This window comes from Pararge aegeria, chromosome 2, assembly GCF_905163445.1.
Source record: "Pararge aegeria chromosome 2, ilParAegt1.1, whole genome shotgun sequence".
NCBI lineage: Eukaryota > Metazoa > Arthropoda > Insecta > Lepidoptera > Nymphalidae > Pararge > Pararge aegeria.
Window position 1 is genome coordinate 6,436,704 of NC_053181.1, and position 24,538 is coordinate 6,461,241.

The window sequence follows — 24,538 nt, forward strand, 5'->3', positions numbered from 1 at the left end:
GACAAAACTTTGTCGTGTATGCAATTGTACGTTATTAGTCATTACGTAACAGTTGCATAAATAGCTATTACATGCAAGTTTATATTAGAGACACTCTGTTAGCAAAGTGCGTGAGGCCATTATAACGATTTGATCTTCCGGAAAATGTGTATGTTACCAAAGATATTACAGTGATGGAAGTCGATATCAATAAATTTAATATCAGATTGTCGGTTTTTAGCTTTTGTACCTTATCTATATTTTATCACTTCATAAATCTTTGGACTAGTTTTGATAGTATGTGACGACTATTTGAGGATTTACTGAACTGATACTTTAAGTTATAATAAATTTAAGCTAACAACTACTTTGTTAATTTGTAATACAACATGTTGACCTGCTTGAGGCCCCATCCAATATATTTCGGTGCCTTAATATAATAGTTATCTCGGCCACTGGTAGAAGTATCAAAGTTTCCGAACAACCTCATCGATTTTCGAATCGAAATTGTCAGTGGAATTCCTATGAAATATGTAGGGTACATTTTCCTCAGTTGTGGACGTCGAAGTCCTTAGATTCTGAAGTGGTTACAGTGCACTGTAAAACGCAGCGTTGCTAGACCCTCTAGGCGGACCAACGTTATTCTGGAAGCAAGATCTGTGTCGGCTAAGCTACACCTAATGTTATTCTTGTGTGCGTTTAACGAACTTTTAATTTATAGTGTGCTTTGTATTGTGTTATATTTAGGTTTCATCTCGATAGCACTTTATTTTTTGCCTAGTCCAAAATGTACATTGTTCTTTTATTTTGTAGTAAAGTAAATAAATAAAAACGTAATGGGTATTTTCAATAAATCCGGCGTTACTTCGGAATAACTTTTGCCAGAACCTATAAAATATCAGATGGCGAAGAAGCACGGCTAAATATTTTGAGGTATGCCCGGTTTTTTGTATCGTAGAGCTTTTAAGCACTACGGGACAAAACTCCGCTCATTCGGGTTGAATTCGGTGATTTACCTCTTTCTGTGAGAAATGTACCTACTTACCTGAACCCTGTGCCCAATGGGTTGCACAGATGGCATGCACAGGGTATGCAGGTGATATAAAAAGAAGAAAACCTCCAGTAAGAGTTTTAAAAGCCTACCTTTAAGTATTTATAACTCGTATTGGAGATTTTCTTAATTTTATATCATCTGCATACCCTGTCCATACCCTGTATGCACGCCACTGCCTGTGCCCAATCCTAATTAATTAGGCCGAATCAATATTCGATATAGGTAATCGGCTACTTACAAAACGTTAATACGTAAAACATTGTTGCCTAATCAATGAATCGTACAAAAATAAAAATGACGATATCATATCACTCCGTAATCCATATATTATCTTTTGTTCATACACAATGGTATGTAATTAGGAAATGTAGATATGAAGAAATAAGTCGAGATAACAGTGATATCTTTAGATAACTACTTAATTCGGTAGGCAAAGATTGTAAATAGGGTTGTCACTTATCGCTTTAATATAACATGTTTTGTTTTGTTTGTGGCCCTGGCGCAAACGTGAGCGCTGCGAATTTAGGCAGGAGGCCCCGGGTTCGGCAGGAGCAATTCGGGAATTTATAATTTCTGAATTTTCTCTGGTCTGGTCTGGTGGGAAATTTGGCTGAGGCTAGTTACCGAAAAAGACGTGCCGCTAAGCGATTTAGTGTTCCGGTGCGATGTCGTGTACAAACCGATTAGGGGTATGACTACCATATTCCCTAACAGGTTAGCCCGCTACCATCTTATACTGCATCAACACCAGCTGAGATTGCAATCAAGGGCTAACTTGTAGAGGAATTTAAAAAAATGTTAGTATATATAATAGGCCTCGTTAATTAATAATAACAGCGTAAGAAGGATAAGTTTTCGTAAACCTATTTCCCTACACCCTGGCACAGTGGCGAGCGCTAAAGTTTTATAAGTGTGAGCTTCCGGGTTTGAACCCCGGCAAATTTCCATTTGTGAAGTTTTTTTGGTCTGGTCTGGTAGGGCGCTTCGGCCGTGGCTAATTACCGCCCTACCAACTAAGACTTGCCAAGCTATTTTAGCGTTTCGGTGCTTTGCCGTACTAGACACTGATAAAGGATGTGGGTTTATTTAAACTGCAAACGTATTTACAGGTTAGCTCGCTAACATGTAAGACTGCATCTGCACTAACCAATGCCAAGTGAAACAGCGGTAATAGTGGAACAAAAAAGTAACACACTAAATGTGCTAGATCATACGAAATTATCTTCGTGACAACCCTAAACTAACTTTCTTGTCTAATACATGTAGGTTTTTTTTGTGGAGGGTTTAAAAGTATCCTGTGTTAATTTACGCTTTTCCTTTGTATAAATATAATTTATAGATAATTCCTTGGTTTATCCTTAAAACGAAGTAAGTACCAAAGTCATTTTAGTATGATGGGATAGTAACAGAATTGTGCTTGTATCGGTTTCCCTGCTACATCTAGATATATTTTAAACTAAGTATATCAATTTATTACACGCCCATACGGGGAAAATGAAATTTGCCTACAATGTATCATTATGGAAATCGATTAATAATTTTAAAATAAGATACCTATGTAGCATAAAAATGGAGCTTTTTTTATTGGACGAAATGAGCCACATTTGTTATAGTTACATTTTATAAAAAAATATACTATACCACACTGTTGTGTATAAAAATAACAAAATGTTTTAGTGCAAGTAAGTTCTCATAGCTAAACTTGGTTTTTTAATACGGCCGTTTGCACAACATCGACTTATTTGAATATAAAATAATAAATGCGTTCTGTAAAAAACAATACTTAATTTATAAAATAAAATGTATTAAAGATAGACTGCTTTTTGTGAAATAAATACCTAACCTACTTATTAGATGAAATATAAGACTTGTATTTATATTATTCAGCATTAGCACAACCCGATCCGCGATTCTTCGAAGAACGCTTATGTTACTGAATTGCAATTTATTTATAAACCGTGCGACCAAGGTAGGTACCTAATAGCAGTGGCGCCCGAGCCTGAGTGTCGAGTGCGAGTATTTCTACCTACGTTTACTTGTTCGATCGCGTGAAGGCTAACTGCGATTTATATGAGATCTAAAGAGCGCCACCTACCCGACACAGCTACACCGACAGCACGGTTTTTCAATATTTTACCTAGATGGCGCTCCTTCAATACTATAATAACTACCATATAAATTGTAGTTTAACCTCCAAGCACGGCTAGCATGGGCAGGAGACAATTATATCCCCGGGGAAGGGATAAAAATGTATATTCCTCCACAGCTTTATCAACTTGCAGAGCACTGGCGCACAAGTCGAAATAATAACCAAATAATATAAACTTCTCCTATTCCATGTTTCCGTGATTTAGCAGGAGGACACGTTAATTATATAACGCCTTTGATTGCCTGGAAGAGATCGCTATGTAGCGATAAGGCCGCCAAATTGTATACTTTTTGTTAAATTTTTACTTATAATTTTACTATATTATGTTTATGTAGTGTACACTAAAAGTGTATCCCCTGTCAGGGGATATAATTGGGAAACATAATTTTTGTATCCTGCCTGTATTAGCCCTGCTGGTTGGTTGCCGTGTGTGCTGGTAAAGTCTGAACTTTCAATAGTTTCGAATATGACGTCGCGCGTCGGATCCCAATTTCAATAATGAAAAATCTGTTATTTTTATTTTTAGCTCGGTCGGAGCTAAAAATTCCTGAGCAATTCACTGATTTCATTACACATAGGGCCGTAGGTGAAGCGGAAGCACTTTTGGGGGACCGAGTTCGATCCCATTTGAAAGTAGTGTTCGTTTTAAGCATTTAAATACCTATCACTTGCTTTAACGTTGAAGGAAAACTTCGTCAGGAAACCTGCATGCCTCCATAATCTTTCCATTGGCGTGTGAAGTCTACCAATCCGCACATCGCCAGCGTGATAGACTACGGCATATACACGTCTCATTCTGAAAGAAGACCCTTTTCCTGTAGTGGACCGGTATTGGTTTTACGATGATTACCATAGCTTAAAGAAAGGAATTGTACAAATATTGATACGTTCAGCTCACGCATTCTCGCGATTCCGACACGTACCTTCAGGCTATTGTAATACAGTCCTATTTCCATCGAAGCCAGTAAATTGCTAGGGCATTTTTCCTTTCTCTCCGAACTTACCCTAAGGTAAAGCCATAGGATGTGATCTGTAAAGGCTCTAAAGCCTTACCTCATACTTAAAAATCAGTGAAAACGAGCTAAAATTACCTGTCTGACCGAAATCTGACTAGTTGTAACCAAAGTCAAAGTAAATTTTTTTTTTAGTTGATTAGGCCGATTCAAGGCCCTTTTGATGCGTAAATTATTATAGATGGTATTGAAATGATGGTGATAATTACATTCGTAAACTAAGCTCAAAGCTACGCTAAAAGAACCCTCTATTGTAATGACAGACCAAGCAAATAGCCCACCTGCTGGTTAGAGGAAAACATCGACTTTAAACAGAGCAACACTTCGCAGTACCTGCGAGAGACATATTCTACAAAGTGCCTCACTGTGTCCATCGATTTAAGCCGCATGTGCCAGTTATTACACCGACAACCACACCCTTCAGACCGTATAATGCTGCTTGGCGGCAGAAATAACAATGGCGTTAGTACTTCCCCGAATGAGCTCTATCACAATTAGACTACTTATCCATAACCATACCTTTCTTTGCTGCAGACTGTAGTTGGATAAAATATAACTTAGAACAACACAGATCGATATCTGTTTGCGCTCGAAGAGATAATAACAACACGGTAACCGGTTCCAAATATGGGTAGGTACATAATTTATACCTAAACAATCAATAGTTTAATTATACATAAACTCATTATTGGTATTATGTTCTGCAAAAACAAATTGTAGCCAAATAATACTGCATATTATAATAATGCGCTAAATCCATGACATTAATATAGATCAGTGTACCACGCCTTCTGAAGTTTAAATAATGAAACCTCATTTCATCAATTTGTATGAAAACTAGAACTTCAACCTTTCTTGTATAAGAGAGAGACATACTGAACGCTTGTCTAATGCGTTGGGTGCCGCGGGCCAAAGTAGCGTTTACCGGTACGAGATCGGTTTTTAACCACTTCGGGAACCCAACGTCCATCTCTACCGCCCATTGCCATTAATAATCCCTTTAAATTTATAATTGAAGTCCATCAACATCATCATTAAATAATAAATAAATATACTACGACAATACACACACCGCCATCTAGCCCCAAAGTAAGCGTAGCTTGTGTTATGGGTACTAGGATAGCTGATTAATATTTTTATGAATATAATACACATAAATACTTATAATATACAGATAAACACCCAGACACTTAAAAACATTCATGTTCATCACACAAGCATTTTCCAGTTGTGGGAATCGAACCCACGGCCTTGGACTCAGAAAGCAGGGTTGCTGCCCACTGCGCCAACCGGCCGTCATAACATATTAATTATCAAATTATCGCCGAACACTACTACACATGGTAATGTGTAAAATGTATTTCAACGTGCTACGGCTTAATATCGCCGAATTAGCATAAGCGACAAATTATAAATTTTCCAAAGGAAGCTTCTCTATACGTTATATAAAAGCGATAGGTCACAGACTGATTCACTGACTTATTGATTCATCACGAGATCTCAAGAACTATAAAGCGTACTAGTTTAAAGTTAAAATGTATGTTCCTTTTAGGATGTAGGTGCTAGCTAAGAAAGGTTTTGAGAAACTACGCCCCCAAGGGGGGAATGAGGGGTTGTAAGTTGGTATTAAAGTCCTATGTTTTCGAAGTTAGATACGCAAAAATATGTAACATAAATGCGTTATTTCAGCTTTAAAAAATGAAAATCTATATAAATTATTTTGTATAATTCCACCTTAAAGTTGACAAGCCTGAAATTCAGAAAATAGGATTCTTTTAAAGCTTAGATATCAGTTTAATTTTTTTTTAATCAAATCTACCTTTAAATGGGTAAAATAGGGGCTGGAAATTTGTATGAAAGTCCTACGTTATTGAAGTGAGAGACACAAAAATTCGCATTTAGGTTAGTAATTATAAATAGAAAATATTTATCGACACGACTGAAAAGTATTTGTTACATAGCTTGATTTATTCAAAAATCTATTTACTTCTTATTTGGAAAAAAAAGTATTATCATCATCCGCTGCCTATCAACGTAAGGCAAAGGCCTCGTCTCTCATAGGAAAGGCGGTTATAGAGCATAGACCCGTCACGCTGCTCTAATACGGGTTGGTAGGCTTTAACGACTATTACCACAATTAAGTGACAAAAACCGGGCTTTACGTGTTCTCCAAAACCGACACTGCAGACTTTTCAAAAATTCTTTAATAGAAAATACAACACATTATATAATTTAGCCCGACCTGACACTCGAACCCAGTACCTCGTGATGCGTAGTTTAACATGCTAACCACGTAACGTAGTTTAACATAGACAAATAAGGGCAGTCAAAAAAATAAATTATAGAAGTCGTTCTTTTTTGTTTACCAAGTCCTCTTATTTACATTATAGACAGGTTTTATCATGCGATTTTTTTAACTGTTTATTGCATCTCCAAAAACAATGATCATAGGACATGCGCGTTATTGTTAGCTAAACGACGATATAGGATTCGAACTGTTCTTAAACGGTGAATAATACATAGGAAATTAGTAAATTGTCAAGTCGCTGGTAAGGAGAGCATCCGCGAATTAGAAGAGCATGTCTAATAGACTCGACAGTTATTCTACGTTACTGCGACAAAACCACTTACCACACAGTAACCACAGTTAGGTGCTAATAGGAAGAGCACAAGAAATAACGTTTACCAGAAAAACCAAACGTTTGTTCAACAAACATAACATATTGTAAGTTTAATTTAAAGGATTGGAACAGAGGATAGAAGTTTACCCGTTTATTAGGATAGTATTTCCACTTGTGCGCCCACCAGTGCTCTGAGAGTTGATAACCTGCCGCAGCGTATGAATAGGTCTATGGCTAAAGCCCTTACGGAAACCGGCTTGTTCGGGAGGCTGGAAGTCGTCAAACCTACGAGATGAACGATTTGTAATGACTCTCGAAAACAGCTTTAAATACCCCAGCTATAGTCCGACTACAAACAATATTTGATGTCTCAAAGACCGGAGTCTAACACCAGACCGGAGCCTGCTAGCAATCGAACCTGGGGCCTCCAAATTATTAAACCTTAGCGCAGAAGGATATTTTCAACTGATATCGAATATTAGGAGGTGATCAGTTACATTTTTTTTTATAGTAAAAATTGACAGACCAATCAGATGGCCCACGTTCAGGGCTAGCACAGACAGGGGACAAAAAATACATGCACCCTGAGACCGGATATAATTAGAGTGCCCACCTGCTTCGGCACGGGAACATGGAATAGGAGAAGTTCACCCCCGTTTATTATTACAAATAATATACAGTCAAACCTGGATAAGCGAGAGTTCAAGGGAGCACAATCCCATTCTCGCTTATAGAGGATTCTCACTAACCCGAGTTTCTCGCTAATGCAGGTACATGGGTAGCGTTTCTCTCTTATAGAGGTAGCAATAACAAGACATATATTCATGCACTATGTAATTTTATTTTATTTACAACTTATTTACATTTAAAAAAATCCGTGAATTTCGTTTGGGTTTCTGTTTTTGTATTTTGAATGTTTTTCTCTAACTCATAAATTTTGTCGAATATTGCTTGCTCGACTGACGCTTATAGAGGTATATATATAAATCTCCTGTCACGATGTTTGTCCGCGATGGACTCCTAAACTACTTAACCGATTTTAAATTAAATTGGCACACCATGAGCAGTCTGCTCCAACTTAAGAGATAGGATAGCTTAGATCTTTAATTATAGTCGCAATTTTATTTTATTGCAAATTATTTGTCTTTAATTAATTGACAGTCACATGTTATACATATATATACTACTATACTCATTTAAGGCTTAACGATACTGAATACTTTAAAAACAAAATCAAACGCAGACGAAATCGCGGGCAACAGCTAGTAGAGGTATAGATAAGTAGCAGTCTCACTTACGGAGGTCCGTGAGGGAAAAACGACTCTCTCTTACAAAGGTTTCTGTTTATCGCTAATAGAGGTTTTGGGAGCTTAAAATGACGGGTCCTGGCTATTACTCTCACTTATCCAGTTCTCACTTACCCAGGTTTGACTGTATTTGGATATTATTTCCACTTGTGCACCAGTGCTCTGACAGTTGATAAAGCTGTGGGGGATTGTAAATTTTTATCCTTTCCCCGGGGAGATATTGTCTCCTGCCCATGCTATACGTGCCGATGGTACAAACAACCGCCCATAATCGGAGAAATTCAGGGCATGCAAGGAACACGTCCAACAAATTAGCACTCCGTGTCCATCAACGTGAGGCGTAGGTGTTAATCCTCATGTGCGTGTGATTACACTGACGTCTGGCACCCACGCCCTTCGGACCGGAACACAGCATTGCAACAATGCTGCTTGGCGGCAGAAATAAGCATGGCGTACTTTCCCGGACCAGCTGTCATAAAAAGATCTACTACAACTATTTCGATTGCATATACTTCACCGCATACTGCAAAGTTACTCTCATTTAAATAATAATGTCAAAGCATATTAAATCGCTCGCATTCAGTGTAATAGTTAAGACAGTAGGTATAAAGATATTAGGATTATTTTTTTTTTAAATCATATTATTAATACCGACACAGACAATTTTTGACGCTTACCAACTACTTACGCGTTTGATGCAAGTTGGAAAACTAACAAACAATAATCGTGTTGAAGGAAAAAACACTCGAGTTTTTGCCGTTTGTTTGTTAACAAAAAAGGTTAAGGATGATCTTGATAAGACATGGATACATAAATATTTACATTTTCCTACCATTTGGTTCGAATGAGGTTTAAAAAAGAATGTTTTTTTATTGTTGGAGGCCATCAAGGAAGAATAAATATATGAATACAAATTACAGATTGGATCATTTTCAATTATTCAAATAAGAGAGTTATCAAGATTAGTAGAGATGATTAATCTCTTGGAGTCGTAACGAAATAGTAGTATCTATTTGGAAAAAATATAAATGGGACTTCACAAAAAATACGCAATTTTTTTTTACTTGGTGCCAACCAAGTAAAAAATGCCATTTTTTCTAGTAAACTGAAATTAAAAATCCAAACTACTGAATCGGACTGATTACCCGGACGTTTCGAGTAATTTCACTGGTTCATTTGTATGTACATATATGTTTTAAGATTAAAGGAAAAGGATATGGATTATCAAAGGGCACCAAGGAAGATAATTAAATTTTTAAACATTTCATAACAAAGGTCTTAATAAATAATAAATTAAACTCGTAGTGAAGTTGGGTTTTCAAATGTATTTACAATATATCATCTGTTAGTATATTTGGTATATATAAGTATAAAACCAATGTTAATGTTCAACCGTATAATGCAACGTTTCGTTATCAGGATCGTAAATTTATTTTTATTGTGCATTTCGACAAGTTTACTTTGAAACGGACAAGAACGAAAATTTCTTTGAATCTTTATACTAAAACTTCTGTTCGTACAATTAACAGCAAAATATTAGTTTGTTGTAACCTCTAATGCTAATGGATTACGGAACCCTCTCATTTCGCGTATTCTCCTCGTATCTGAACGTTTTTAATATCTTCCTACGGCTCTCAAAAAAATACTTAAGATACCATTTACAAACAAAAGTAAAGGTCTTAGCATAAGTAAGGTCTAATAAAATTATTTAAGTTAAGAATCCAAAATAAAACAAACCAGTCGAACCGATAGCCAACACACTGGAGCAAATTTATATATGCACAAAAGCACAAATATGTGCATATTTACCCACTAAATTCTTATAATACTCGTATAGTCTTAAGGACTTTTCCATTTTACGCCATCTTCTTGCTTTATGCCTACCCTGATCCAAAATTCTGTGCACAGCACTGATCTCACATCCTTTGCTACGCAATATTTTGAATTCAATGACCAAACAATGGCCATGTTATGAATGCGAAGTGTAAACATACATTTATACTCGCGGAACACTGAAACTGTTAATGCTATTATACCGATGGTATTGACTTCACTGTCAAAACATTATTCAATATTCAATTCCACTTGTTAGTTATATATCTGTTGTTTGTGACCAGCATGACTTTTAAAAGTGTTTAAAAGTAGGCCAGCTTAATAAGCGCTTTTGAATAGTCAAGTCTGTGTGTTTGTAGTTCTCTATCACCGGTTCGGAAAGCATTCTACGAAGGAGAAGCCGACAAGAAACTCCGCATTTGCGTTTGATAATAATCCTGTGCATGTGATTCAAATAGACGTAATTTATTTTTTTGTTACGTTATTTAATTAGGAATTATGCTTCCATTAATGTATTTTGAGAAATTTCTTGTTGAGAAAGAAATAAATTTAAAAGAAGTGCAAAAAGGGACATTTGCGTCAGTTATTATATCTAACATTTCATCTAACATCAAATCTTTGTGATACTAATCGAGATGTATAGGTGTAAATCAAAACCAAAATATTATTTCACAGGCTTTAGAATAAATAAAATAAATAAATATACTACGACAGTACACACATCGCCATCTAGCCCCAAAGTAAGCGTAGCGTAGCTTGTGTTATGGGTACTAAGATGCCTGATGAATATTTTTATAAATTATATACATAAATACTTAGAAAATACATATAAACACCCAGACACTAAAAAACATTCAAGCTCATCACACAATTATTTTCCAGTAGTGGGAATCGAACCCACGGCCTTAGGCTCAGAAAGCAGGGTTGCTGCGAACTGCGCCAATCGGCCGACAAAGTACATTATGTAATGTCTTTGAGACTCATACTGTAAAACCGAAACGCTAATAGTTTTTTGAGTAAACCACTGCCGTAGTTTTTACTGAAAGAAATCAGATACAGCCTTAACATCGCATGCAAAATCAAGTGACTACTGTCAGTATTAGGTACGCGTCGCGTCGCGGAGGTCCTATGCGCGTGTAGGTCTTTTATATTTAATAGGGCTTTCATAAGTAAACACTTAGAATGTTTTGAATTCGATTGTATGGAAAAATAATTATGGTTCTTTTGATTTATTATGTTTGCTTCCTTATGAAATATACTTATGCACCCTACAACAGAATATCGTCATTCGGTTTCTGATTGTATAATAATCGTAAAAGCCCGCCAATCCGCATTAGAGCAGCTCGCTCGCCTCAAAGGAGAAACGGTTTTGGAACTTCCTAACACCGGGCCAGTAATTTGGCCCGACCGGAATTCAAACCCTCCGACCTCTCGGTACCTCGTCATCCGTTGCTGAACATGCTAACCGCTAGACCAAAGAAGTCGGTTAAAAACCTATACCAATGATATAAAGTATTTTTTTTATTTTATCTACCGTAACTAGAGGTAACATTGATATTTTTTCTTCCGAAAAATTGGACTGAATCGTATGAAGTGGATAACCATTCAGTCAGAAGTATGTTTTATTATTCCACTACGATTTAGTCCTTTACTGCAATGTCAGCTGGGTTTAAGTAATAATGCAGTCTAAAAATGTAGCGGTTGAACCTGTTAGGTGTACACACACAGCGTAACGCTAAATAACTTTAGCGGCGGGTCTTTGTCGGTAGGGTGGTAACCAGCTAGACCAGGCCAGGGTGTAATTCAGAAATTATAAATTTCCATTTATCTTTATCCCCTGCCGGGGCTCGAACCGGGAGCCACCGCTTATAAGACCACAGCACTCACCACTGCGCCACGGAGGTCGTTGAAAAAGACATGTTTATTTTTCGCTGTGAAGGACTACATACATTTCTCTACCAACGTTAAGTCTTAACTTTGTCAACTTAAATCCTAGCCCTAGTTTACATTTGAAACAAAACAAACAAATAAACAAAGCCAATGTTATGTTTGTTTTCATAAATACGAACTGAGCGTGTGCCCCATAAATTCCAGTTTCACTTTTACTACCGGCCATTGCATGTTGAAAGCAAACGAACAATGTTAACATGAGGTTGAAATCGATAATTTCATCGAGGATCAGTATTGAAATCGTTTGAGCCAAATGTGTGTCACGGACTGGCCGCGCGTCAAGGATGCCTTTCAGTTGTCACTAATAACACGTTGCACTTAATAATATGATGCACTTTTAAAAAAGCTCACACACACTCAAGTGAAGTTAAATATTATTTCGAATAACATTCCGAAGAGTGTTAATGTTCGTGTCTTTCACTGTTACTGTATCAATTACAGCATGCGCCCGAACGCATCGCCACTCATAGTAGCGGCGCGGTGAGATGTATAGAACGTGTAAATGAAACCCGAAATAATACTCTACAGGCTTTAGAGGTATTTCTTTAAGTAAACCACTACCAAAGTTTTTACTGAAATAAATCAGATACAGCCCTAACATCACATGCAAAATTAATATCATGTGACTCCTGTATTAGGTACGCATCGAGTATTGTAGGTACTATTCGCGTATCAGTCTTTTATCTTCAACAGGGTTGTCATAAGTAAACACTTAGAGTGTTTTAAATTCGTTAGTTGGAAATATTTCTTTTGATTTAATATTTTTACAGGGCGATTCGTTATAAAATATTTTTACATCATTCAATATTATTTCGTAATTCTGTTACACGTTGTAGGTATATGAAAATAAATAAATAGTTCAAAAACACGCTTGGTAGAAAACAAAACAAATGTTTACCTTTTATAATATAATTTAATATAAAAAATGATTGTTTAGAAGCTAACCCAAAGTCAAAGTCTTGATAAGGCTTTGAAGTCATTATCATCATCAGTATATAAGAGTAAAGGCCTCCTGGCCTAAGAGGCGAAACGAATGCCTATGTCCTGCAGTGTGACATTAATAGGTTGCAGACACAATGCCTCAGGCCTCGTTTCGCCTCTTAGGTCAGGGGGCCTTTGCCCAGCAGTGTGACAATCATAGGCTGCGAATGACTGATATGACCTAATTTAAGTGTAGGTAAAAACACTCTCATTAAAAATTTAAATAAATTATGATCAACTCGACGACTCGAGTGCATCGAAAATTGTAAATAAATTATATTTGCAAATTGCAACGTTTCATACCGAAACCGAATCCCGATTTTGTATTTCACCACGATTATAAGTAAATTCATGCCTAATCATTGTTCTTAGATTCATGCACTACAAATGTCAATACTATAATATTATAAATGGGATAGTGTGTTGTGTGTCCTTTCCGTACGCATTAACTAAGTAAAAAATCAACTTGATTTTGGGCATAAAGTTAGTTTAAAAAGCACTGAGTAACATTGGCTACTTTTATTCGTAGAAATCCTTCACTTTTTTTTTATTGCAACGGATAACACTGCTTTAGAAGCTGTGATGGCCCAGTGGGTAGGGCCCGTGCCCTGAAGTAGGCCGGTAATGAGTCAATAATGACGATGTTCAATAAAATTATAACAGATATTTATATACTACGACGATACACAGTACTTAATACCACATAATGCACGTTTTTCATTTTTTTTTTTTAATTACCAAAGCGAAGTTTAAACATTTATATAATTTATGACTTTCTTAGCTCTGCTTCTATCCACACAGATAAAAATAATTATTTAATACTAAATTGATAGATGTTTATATTCAAACAGTATCTGCTGCTTCTTCTCGGTATTCCCTACAAAACGGTAGTAAATCACCTTTAAACAATCAGAATTGAAGTTCAAAAAGTATTTATAAAGTAAATCTAAGTTGTTATATTCTTGAAAAACATATGTTTTAAATTATTTAAATTTTACTTTAAAATCAATAAAATATACAGATTATTTTAACATTTCATATATCTCCTACCGTCAACTTTACATAACAAAACGATTAACGTCAAGAAAAATGAATAATGGTTGTCTGTAGATTAATAATCCTCCAAGTATTTTGATAATTTGTTAGATTGTAGAACCGTTAAGATAACACGTTGTACTCGTAGTTCGTAGATATAGATCAGTATGTTATGTACGAATACAACCCCTCCTTTCAAAGGAGAGGAGCAACACCCGGCCAATATCAAAGTACTGGACCAATAGGTCTAACAATAACACGGACATACCATCAAAGTGCGAATAATATTTTGCAACAGTAACTATGTTATATAACGTAACGTGTAATATAAATTGTTTCGCTTTGTTAGAGCATTTCTTATGAAAGAAGGTTAATAAAACTTATATTATTTTATTGTGCCATAGACAAAGTAGTGCTAGTTGGACCTGCATGCATAGATTTGCATACCAGGGTGCAATATGAAACACTGCATTTCATATTATTTAGATAGAGCATAAAATACGTTTCTTGTATGGGGACCCGAATTTAATTTTCAACTATATATATTATATTTCTTTATACCGGAAATAGGAAAAAATATACTCTGAAAATAACAACTCTCTACCGCTTTATCCATATCACCGTTCTTAAGACACAACTTGCTGACAGACTGACGGACAGATGAAGTGAACTTTCGGTTCGGAACCCAAAAAAAACCGTGGATGTTGTAGTTATAAAAGTACGCCGTTAGTAACTAATGCAAGTTAGATAGACCTACAACTCAAAATCTTTTTATTTACGTAAATATCCAAGAAATCAGCTACTCTTACGGTTCATAATTTTTATTTCGTAAGTTCTGAACTCAAATTAAAATGATACCATTAGTGGCGACAAAGTCTTAGAATTAGTGCGTTTGGGGTTTGACACGTATTCCGACATAAAATACCAGAACCTAATGTATCGGACGCGAGCAGTGTGTCTACTCGTAGGAGCGTTGCTCGATGGGTGTATTCAGAACATGTGTTCAGTGTTCAAAGTTTATTATCACCATGGCTACGCGTACACAACATAACATACTGACAATGACACAGAGACAATGGGACACTGCCCCAATTAATTACAACGCCGACAGTAGAAAGATAGACTGACACTAAAAATAACTAATACATCATTTTTAACACATAGTTTTTTAACCACTTGTTTTTATTTGCGTGTGATATTTTTATTGTACTTTTAATATACTGTTTATAGGAACCTATTTCGTACCGTATAATTGATGTTATTATTAATCCCCGTTTCTATGTTAATGTTTATTATTTTTCTCTGGCCTTCGGTGGTAAATATCAAGTATATGGTATCGGTAAGGTTTATGTTATTCCAAAAGAAGCATAGGCGGCACTTAGGTAGTACGATACATATTTCGAAATACCAGATCATTTCTACCGCGCACTTGCAAATTATGGAACAATCTCCCGTCTGATGTGTTTCCTCAAAAATACAATCTATGGTTATTCAAGGGGCGGATAAACAAATTCTTTAAAAGCCGGCAACGCATCGGTGGCTCCTCTGGTGCTGCAGATGTTTATGGGCGGCGCTGATCACTTATCATCAAGTGACACACTTGGTCGTTTGCCCGCTATTAATATAATTTAAAAAAAAAAAAAAAATTGAGGGACCAAGCTGATCAGTGACAAAGCGCCTCTTCATAGAGCGAAATACGTCCTACAAAGTGGCGCCAGGTGCCCATCAACCTATGGCTGGAACCTTATGTGCTTGTGATAGCATCGGCAACCACGCTCTTCAGGACACATCAGTGTTCTGTTTCGCGGCACACATAAGAACGGTGGTAGTACTTCCCCGGGAAGCAATCTGCCACAAAAAGTTCTACTTCTACTACTACAGTGCTATGGAATTGTTTAATGCCTAAGCCTGGTAGTTAACTAGATGAAACAAATTCTGTCGGCTTATAATCTATATAAATAAATGATAAAATCACTGGTCGATAGTCTTGAAAAAACTCGAATATGGCTCGTTAGGGCTGCATCTGATTTCTTTCACTCAAAAACTATTAGCGTTTCAGCTTCACAGATAAGTCACAGAGACAATAAATAATGTACCTCTAAAGCCTCTGAAGTAATGTTTCGGTTTTAATGTACACGTATTATATAACTAGCTAGGTTAAGGCGCGGGGCCCGTGACAGATTCCTCAACTTGTAAGTGTGCCGCTGGCTTAATAATTTTTAATTATTTAATTATTATTTTTTATTTCATTTTATCTTCATTCTATTCTATATTTTAACATTATAACCTTATTAAATAGTAGTGTTTTTTAGATATTTATTTTGTAATGCAAAATAAATATCTAAAAAATTTTAGTTATATGAAAAATGTAATCAATGCTGAAATTATATATAAACGTTGTGAAAACCTGTAATAAGCTGAAGATTCACTTAGCTCACAACGTAGAAACTTGGACATGAAAAAATGTATTATCTGTTGGTTTTCCTAAATAAATAAATAAATAGGTTGGGAAACCCTGGTCCAGAGAGTTTCGTCGAATCACTGCATGACTCCTTAGTCTATGTGGTTTAGAAAAAATCCAAAGGAACAGAGAAACAATCAATGGGGAAATAATTGTAATGGCGTTAGATTAGGATAAACAATATACCTCAATAACCAACCGGTTTTAATTGAATACTAGTTGCGCCCCGCGGTGATACCAGCGGTGAATAAGTCATCATCATCAACATCACATCAACCCATTACCGGCCCACTACAGAGCACGTCTCTCCTCCCATAATGAGAAGGGGTTAAGGCACTAGTCCACCAAGCTGCCCCAGTGCGGATTGGTGGACTCCACACAACTTTCAGAGCATTATGTAGAACTGTCAGGCATGCAGGTCCGGTCACGATATTTTACTTCACCTTTGAAGCAAGTGATATTTTAATTACTTAAAACGCACATAACATAGAATAGTTAGAGGTGCGTTCTGGGATTCGAACTCGGCCCCCCGAATGTGAAGTAGAGCTCCTACCCATTGCGCCATCGCCGCTTGGGTGGATAAGTATGTATACTTAATTTTCTTTATTGCAATAAAGTGTACAGACTTATCCACCTCGGTTAACACCGAAGAGCAACTAGTATAAATTAAATTTAAAGTATTTCAAAACGAGTATCAATTTAATTTACCTTCTCAATCATATATCTCTGACTGTCCCGCACCGGTACACCAGAAGTTGCAAAATTTTTTCATATACCATTTACTAAATCCCATCTCGGATAACAAGCGCCTATTATACGTATTTGCGCGTAATACCATCTAAAAAGATACCTGGCATCGATATCTTTCATGACTCACCCACAGCTATTAGTAAAAAAAAACTCACCGAACACTTATCGGTGAGTTAATTTTTTGTAAAATTAAGTTTACACGACGCTTTGGTCAATGCTATGTGCAGTTGTAATTGACGTGCATATCACTTATCAGTTCAACTTTTTTGTGTGTTCTATGTTTAAAAACGTGTGATATAAATTTTGTTAGTGCTCTTAATAAATAAATAAATAAATAAAGGAACTTTGGTATGGGCTATGGCAACCTTTAGCTATAGTTATAACTCATTATTATCATCAAATTCAAATCTTTTTTATGCATGTAGGCTTACCACAGGGATTTATGAAGCGTTCATACATATAGTATGTTTACATAATTGTAAGGGGATGGTGATAGTCTCGTTCGCCAACTTAAACCTAAAGCTACGAGGGTTCCAAACGCGTCCTTGTCTTAGAAGAGCCCACAACAAACTTAGCCGAGTAAATTTATTTTTTGTTATCAGCATCAAATTTATATTACGCTATGAAGTTAGTGCAATTCCCACCCAAGCTTTTTATCGTTTAAAAAATCCTCATAGTGATTATGAGCAAAAACTCCTTATATAATATATAATATTCCCTTAGTCGCCTCGTACGACACCCACGGGAAGAGATGTGTTGATAACTGTATTCTGATCTGCAGCCACCAAACGGCAGTTATAGAGACGTGAAATTCCGTTTTCAAACTAATCGCACGGATTTTCCGGGGTAAATAGCCTCAGTCCTAGAGCACATTGTATAATAGCTGCATAGTTAAATTCAAATTCCAATTCAAAATTCATCTATTTCAAGTAGGCCTAATTTATAAGCACTTTTGAAACGTGAAGTCAGTCTGTTTGTAGTGACTCCACAACCGGTTCGGAAGGCAGATTTCACTGAGAAGAGCCGGAAAAAAATCAGCAGATTGCTCTTATCCAACATCGTTTTGAAGTTTAACGGTCTTTAGAATTTTTCTGTTTTGTGAGAGATGAGAGCGGAGTGGTCTGCTTCCAAGCAGCCTTGTCGTTAAGTGAATACATATTTTCTCGGTACGAAATTCACTGCGTCAGTAGTATTTTTTTTTTCTTCATTCCACTACAAGTTAGCCCTCGACTTGATGGTAAGTCATGATGCAGTCTAAGATGGTGGCGGGCTTACCTGTTACGGATCAGGTAGACCTACCCTTAATAGGTTTCCACGCGACATCGCACCGCATAACTAAATCGCTTAGCGGCACGTCTTTGTTGCTAGGGTTGTAACTAGCCACGGCACCAGAGAAAATTCAGAAAATATATATCCCCAAATTGCTTCTGCCGGTAATAGAACCCGGGACGTCCTATTTAAATTCACAGCGCTCACCTTTGCGCCACGGAGGTCATCAAAATATATTACTATTATTAGTATTACTAGTATTACTTTAAATATATTGGTACCTACCTCTCTGGATCGCATGAGGTACCGCACGAGTCTGCCTCGAAGCACGGCAAGAGTATTCTTGTCCAGTTCCACACCCCCTCCAGCCACTGATTGGACCAAAACTTGCCAGCGGGACAGGGAATTCTCCAGCAGACGGATGTCCTTCTTCTCTACTCTATGTAACAAAGAAAAAAAGAAATTTCTAGACAACTTTTATTGTTTTTTACGACATTACACACATTGCCAAATAGCCCCAAAGTACGCGTAGCTTTTGTTATGAGAACTAAGATGACTGATATTTTTATGAATAACTAGCGTACCCAGCCCCGCTTCGCCGGGCTAGATTTTGCTTTATTTTATTTAAACAATAAACTACTAAATCATAAACATAAACAATAATATATTAAATCATTTATTTCTCTCCGTATTCATTCTCTTCTCGAGCGGGTGAAGATATTATCTACACCCATGTACACCCAACAATAGAATATCATCATAGTAAATAAAAGCTGTATTTGACAGTTTGACAGTTCAAAAATAGGAGTGCTCCGATCGTTACCAAACTTAACAGGATTACTCGACAGGTCAATCCGGAGATTCCCTACAAGTTTCATTGAAATCGGTCCAGCCGTTTCGGAGCCTATACGGAACATACCCACACACTTTCTCTTTTATTTGTATATATAGATACTGAGTGTTTATATGTATGTTATTATAAATATTTATGTACCTATATTATTACACAAATACTATAATAAACATATAAACACCCAGACACTGAAGAAATATTCTTGTCCATTACACAATCATTTTCCAGTTGTGGGAATCGACCTCAGACTCAGGAAGCAGCGTCGCTGGCCAGTCTTCAAACCACTGTCGACAATTGGCCTTCAAAACTTTGAACTAAACCTAACATATAGTCGTATTTCTTCCTAAACTTTTTCTACTTCCTTCCCCGGGAGTATAATTGTCTCCTGCCCATGCTAGCCGTGCTGGGGATATAATCGGGGGATATAATTTTTATCTCCCGCCCGTATTAGCCCTGATGGTAGGCTTAATGGATAAAATAAGGATGTATCGATATTCACGTTTTGATATACGATTTTTTGAGCAATTTTCATTTTTACAATACATCGACATAAAATGTCAGTTACGATATATTTGCACTGACTACAGCCAGCCAGCTCAGCCACTAATATTGAAGCATCAAAAACCATCCCAATTAGTACTGTTTCTCGAACAGACCGTTAGTCACTTCATACAATTTAGCAGTTGACAGTTATTATTTTACCTCTAATGTTCTAAGTGTTTACCATAAAATGTGAAAATGAGATTAAAGTGCGTGTTCACCGTTTTGGATACAATGCACTTCATATGCAATAATGGCTGAATGAGGTTCTATATGTTTTTTATTCTAATACCGGCGGTAACGTCACTACAAATAGACTGACTTGACGTTTCTAAAGTGCTTATAAATTAGGCCTACTTGAAATAAATGAATTTTGATTTTTTTAATTTGTTGATAAAAAAATATATATATAAATAATAATAAATATACTACGACAATACACACATCGCCTTACAGCCCCAAAGTAAGCGTACCTTGTGTTATTGGTACTAAGATAGCTGATGAATATTTTGTATGAATATAATACACATAAATACTTATAATATTACTTATTATTACTTATTATATGCATATATAAATATAAACACCCAGACACTGAAAAACATTCATGTTCATCACACAAACTTGTTTTCAGTTGTGGGAATCGAACCCACGGCTTTTGACGCAGAAAGCAGGGTCGCTGCCCACTACGCCAACCGGTTGTTATAATTCTATTGCTTAAATAATAATAAAATAACAAAGCTGACTCAATTTACAAATTAGGTAACTGCGCAATACTGTGGCAACTTAGCAGGATAAAAGCAAATAAATATATTATTATAACAAACAATATTCCTTATAAGCCCATACTTCCTATAAAAATACGATTAAACAATTACGCACAAACATCGCCAAGTGTTCTTTATCTACCTTGTCATTAAAATAAGTAGGCAATTTCGTGAATAAATGAAACATTTGTCATGGCCTACACAAAAAGCTTTTAATAGCGCAAAAGTTTCGATTTTCATTGCTAACTCTGTCATAATTATTTAGTACTATTGTGTGTTTCCTTTGAATTGTAAAAGGATGTATTATAATCTATATTTCTAAATAATGATTACCTGTCAGCCAACTGCATTTCAACGTCAATACCGTCCTCTTTATAGTCTGGCAATTCTGAATCATTCATTGTATCCTCAGCATCAGAAAATGTCATAATATTGTCGTCTTGTCCTAAAAACCAATAAATATACTCAAACTTTTTATACAATACATATAATTTGTGATTTATATATTTAGACTAATTACATTGTTTTACTATTTTTTGTGTCAAATAGTTCAACAATTTGAATTTACTAACATCAAGGGGAGTTGCAATTAAATTTTCTGTCTCAAAATAAAACTTGGTTGGTTTTTTATTTTGAGATTTGATTTAGAAGTAATAGCATGAACTTCGGGCTGATTCTAATTATGCTTTGACTGAAACAGAGAGGCCTACAAATTTGTGATAACAGACACTACAAAGACACTAAAAGAACTGTTATAGTTATTTACCACTACATTTTTTATTTACATTATTGTAACATCAAAGATACCTTTAGGTAAGGACGGCACAGTTTGGTCAGGCAGTAGTTGGTACTGTTTCAATAGTTGCCAGTGATTCATGAGGGATTTGGACGTTCTGGTGGGATAGAACACATGGGGGTTCTGTTCCAACAGTTCCTGAAACTTCTCTGCGGCCGGGTGAGAATTCTGGAATAAAAAAAAGAAATTTAAGATTTTGAGTTACTAGTAAAAAACGGTCAGTATAAATCGGCAAACATGTTTAGGCATACATTGGGGTTAATAAAAGACTAACTTAAGACATTAGTTGCTAAAATAGTGTTGATTGGAAGAATGAAATTAGCAAACTGCCGGCTCCAAGTGAACCGTACAAAAAGTAAGTCGACACCTGACGGAAATACACTCCAATGTACACTAAGCGAAGAATTGGTGTTTCCAATGTCTTGAGCCGCAGCAACTTAATGCCCTAGGCGGGAGCATCCTGATGCCTTTGGCCGGAACAACTGGTTATTATATATGGTACAATGCTTACACTGGGTAAAGTGCCGAGCAATTCTTCCTCAGCATTTGAATACAATGCTTGTTGCTGGACTGCGGCGATAAGATCAGGATGAAGGTTGCGCATCGCAGCTATAGCAACTCTGGACACCTCAGCATTATAAAGTAATGCATACCAGCGGGACTGAAGCTCACCCACTGTGAATCTGCATGAGAACTTTATGCCTCGGTGGACTACACGGAGATCATTTGTCTGAAATAATTATACAACTTTGTTATCTACCATTAGCATCATCATCAGGAATCAACCTCAGACAGAGAAAGCAAGTTTCCTGCCCATTGCCATCAAAACGCTGTCGACAATCAGCCTTCAAAACTTTGAACTAAACCTAACTTATATTTCTTCTCGCATCATTTCCTACAGGAGCAGGAGACAATTATATCCCTGGGGAAAGGATATAAATTAATCTTCTCCCACAGCTTTATCAACTCTCTCTCGTGGCAAATAATATCCAAATAATATATGTGTATTAACAAACGGGGGGAAAACTTCTCCTATTCCATGTTCCAGTAATTTAGCAGGTACGTTATTTGTATCCCTTGTCAGGGGATAAAATCGGAGAATATAATTTTATCTCCCTCCCGTGCTAGCCCTGCAGCATATATGTTAACATCTTATAGCTTACACAGACTTATCTCTTAGGATAAAGGGATTTACAGCATTGAACCACAATGCAGGTTGGCAGAATATAACAGTTATTATTATCACATGCCAGCGATTATAACTGGGACAATACAAAACTCCAGGCTTGTACTGAAATTTTGTAGGTAGAGAAGCCAACAAGTTGGTGTTCAGATTCTTATTTGATACGGTAATAATAGTACACTAACAGAGCATCCCACTTCTTCAATATATTGTTTGATATTTGGGATGAATTTCACTTTTCTTGCAAAAATGTGCACACAATGTGCACACAAAATAACACAAAACTATTCTTGTTAATTAAGTTAAATCAAGCAAGACAAGTTTTATATATTTAACTGGTGAGTTAAATAAATAAATTCTTCATTTTTAGCTGCAGCTACAGCTTTGTGAATTATTGTAGTTAAGTACCTGTTGTACACCCAATATCAAAGCAAGATCATCGGTAGGCTTCCAACGACCTAAGTCCTTTGTTGATAGCTGACTCAGTTGACCCCTACGTCGAGGCTTGCGGCCCACACTCCCAGATATTTTACTTGAGGCTCGCCGGCGCTCTGGTGCCGGTGGTGCAGGCGTTGCTGGTGCACTTCCATGAACCGGGAACTCTGGCATTTGGCTGGTATACGACTGAGTACGCATTCGCTTTTCATTTTTACCGAGGGAAGCACCCGACAAACTTAGGCTGTATTCCACTAGTTCATCATCAAAACGCCTTCGTTTTATAGAACGTGAGGAACTGAAAACAACATATAATGTAAAAGTTTCATCATATATTTCTGAACTCTCTGAAAGAAAATCGATATTTTGATGTTAGTCGCTTACCTTCGCCGCTTGTTATTATCTTGCGTTGTTTCGATCTGCAACGGCGGGAGACCTGAATAATCATTGCTATCTGAAGCATTAGATGGAGTTGCAGGGAACTCCATCAATATAGAACAAATTACTGATCGATTAAAATGTGAATATTGGAACTATTTTCTTGTTTTTGCGTACTTAATGCACCTATCGTAATTTTGTCAATTTGATGACATAAGACATCAGTCAGACTCCACAGACAACAACTTGGTTCATACTTCATAGACTTTGCTTTCATTTAGTAAATTTCGATTAAATTATCTTTTCATTAGTTTCACCGATCAACCTCCTTCGTGCCTTCTTCATCTACAAGACATTGGCGAAGTACCTTGTGCCCGGTTGGCACAGATAAAAGCCATTAACAAGAATTTAATTGAATATTCTCCTTGGCTAGGAGCCGATTTCACCAACCAATGTTTGTTACTTTAGCGACCCGTTAAGTGCTTTAACGACTGGTGGTGCTGAAGGATCAAATTTATGACGTTAATGTAAAAGTTAAGCGTGTATAAATTGCGCAGCTGCAATCTGAGCAGAAACTGAGCAGAGTGATTAATTCAAAATTATTATACATTAATTTTACTATATTAGAAAGTTTGTATATACCTACTCTATTTTTACTTCATTTTTTCGCACCGAGTTCCCACTATAGATGATTGGAATTATAAGATAAGGATTGGGTATTTCTATTTTTAAATTCTCAGAGAGGTAGTCCGGAATTAGGTAATTTTTGTAAACACAGTCTTGTCCAAAAATTTTTTTTTTAAAAATGATGTCCATTTTAACCTTCCCAAAATAACATGTACGTTAACCTTTATAGTTCGTGAAGTTACGGGTTCCGATATCTTGCCTCCATTCTTTTTGGTTAGTGTTTGACATTTGACGCAAAAATGACAGTTTTAATTTTAATTTGAGGTTAGAAGCTGAGTAAATTCTAAATACACGACTTGCTACAAAATGTCGTATTTGTTACGGCCTTTAGTCGCTCATCCAATAAATATAATAGCGAGAAACTATCACAAAATTGTTATAACTGATGATGGCTCTACTATAGTCGCACTTCACCGTGAAGTAGAATTTCCTTACGAATTTTCCAAGCCTTTACCTGAAGAGGTACAACATGACAAATCTGTGCTAAGAATGAATGA

General features: G+C 36.4%; 1 protein-coding gene across 1 annotated transcript in view; it reads right to left on the minus strand.

Moving 5' to 3' along the window:
* The window catches only part of LOC120629815 (microspherule protein 1), a 38,901-nt gene extending 15,437 nt beyond the window's left edge, over nt 1–23,464 (minus strand). Inside the window, exons 1-6 of the mRNA XM_039898874.1 lie at nt 23,361–23,464; nt 22,950–23,274; nt 21,870–22,088; nt 21,370–21,526; nt 20,896–21,007; nt 18,688–18,841 (exon numbers count right to left, since the gene is read on the minus strand). Coding sequence (XP_039754808.1) covers nt 18,688–18,841; nt 20,896–21,007; nt 21,370–21,526; nt 21,870–22,088; nt 22,950–23,274; nt 23,361–23,464 — 1,071 coding nt within the window. The remainder of the gene's footprint in view (nt 1–18,687; nt 18,842–20,895; nt 21,008–21,369; nt 21,527–21,869; nt 22,089–22,949; nt 23,275–23,360) is intronic.
* Nucleotides 23,465–24,538: the final 1,074 nt, after the last annotated feature.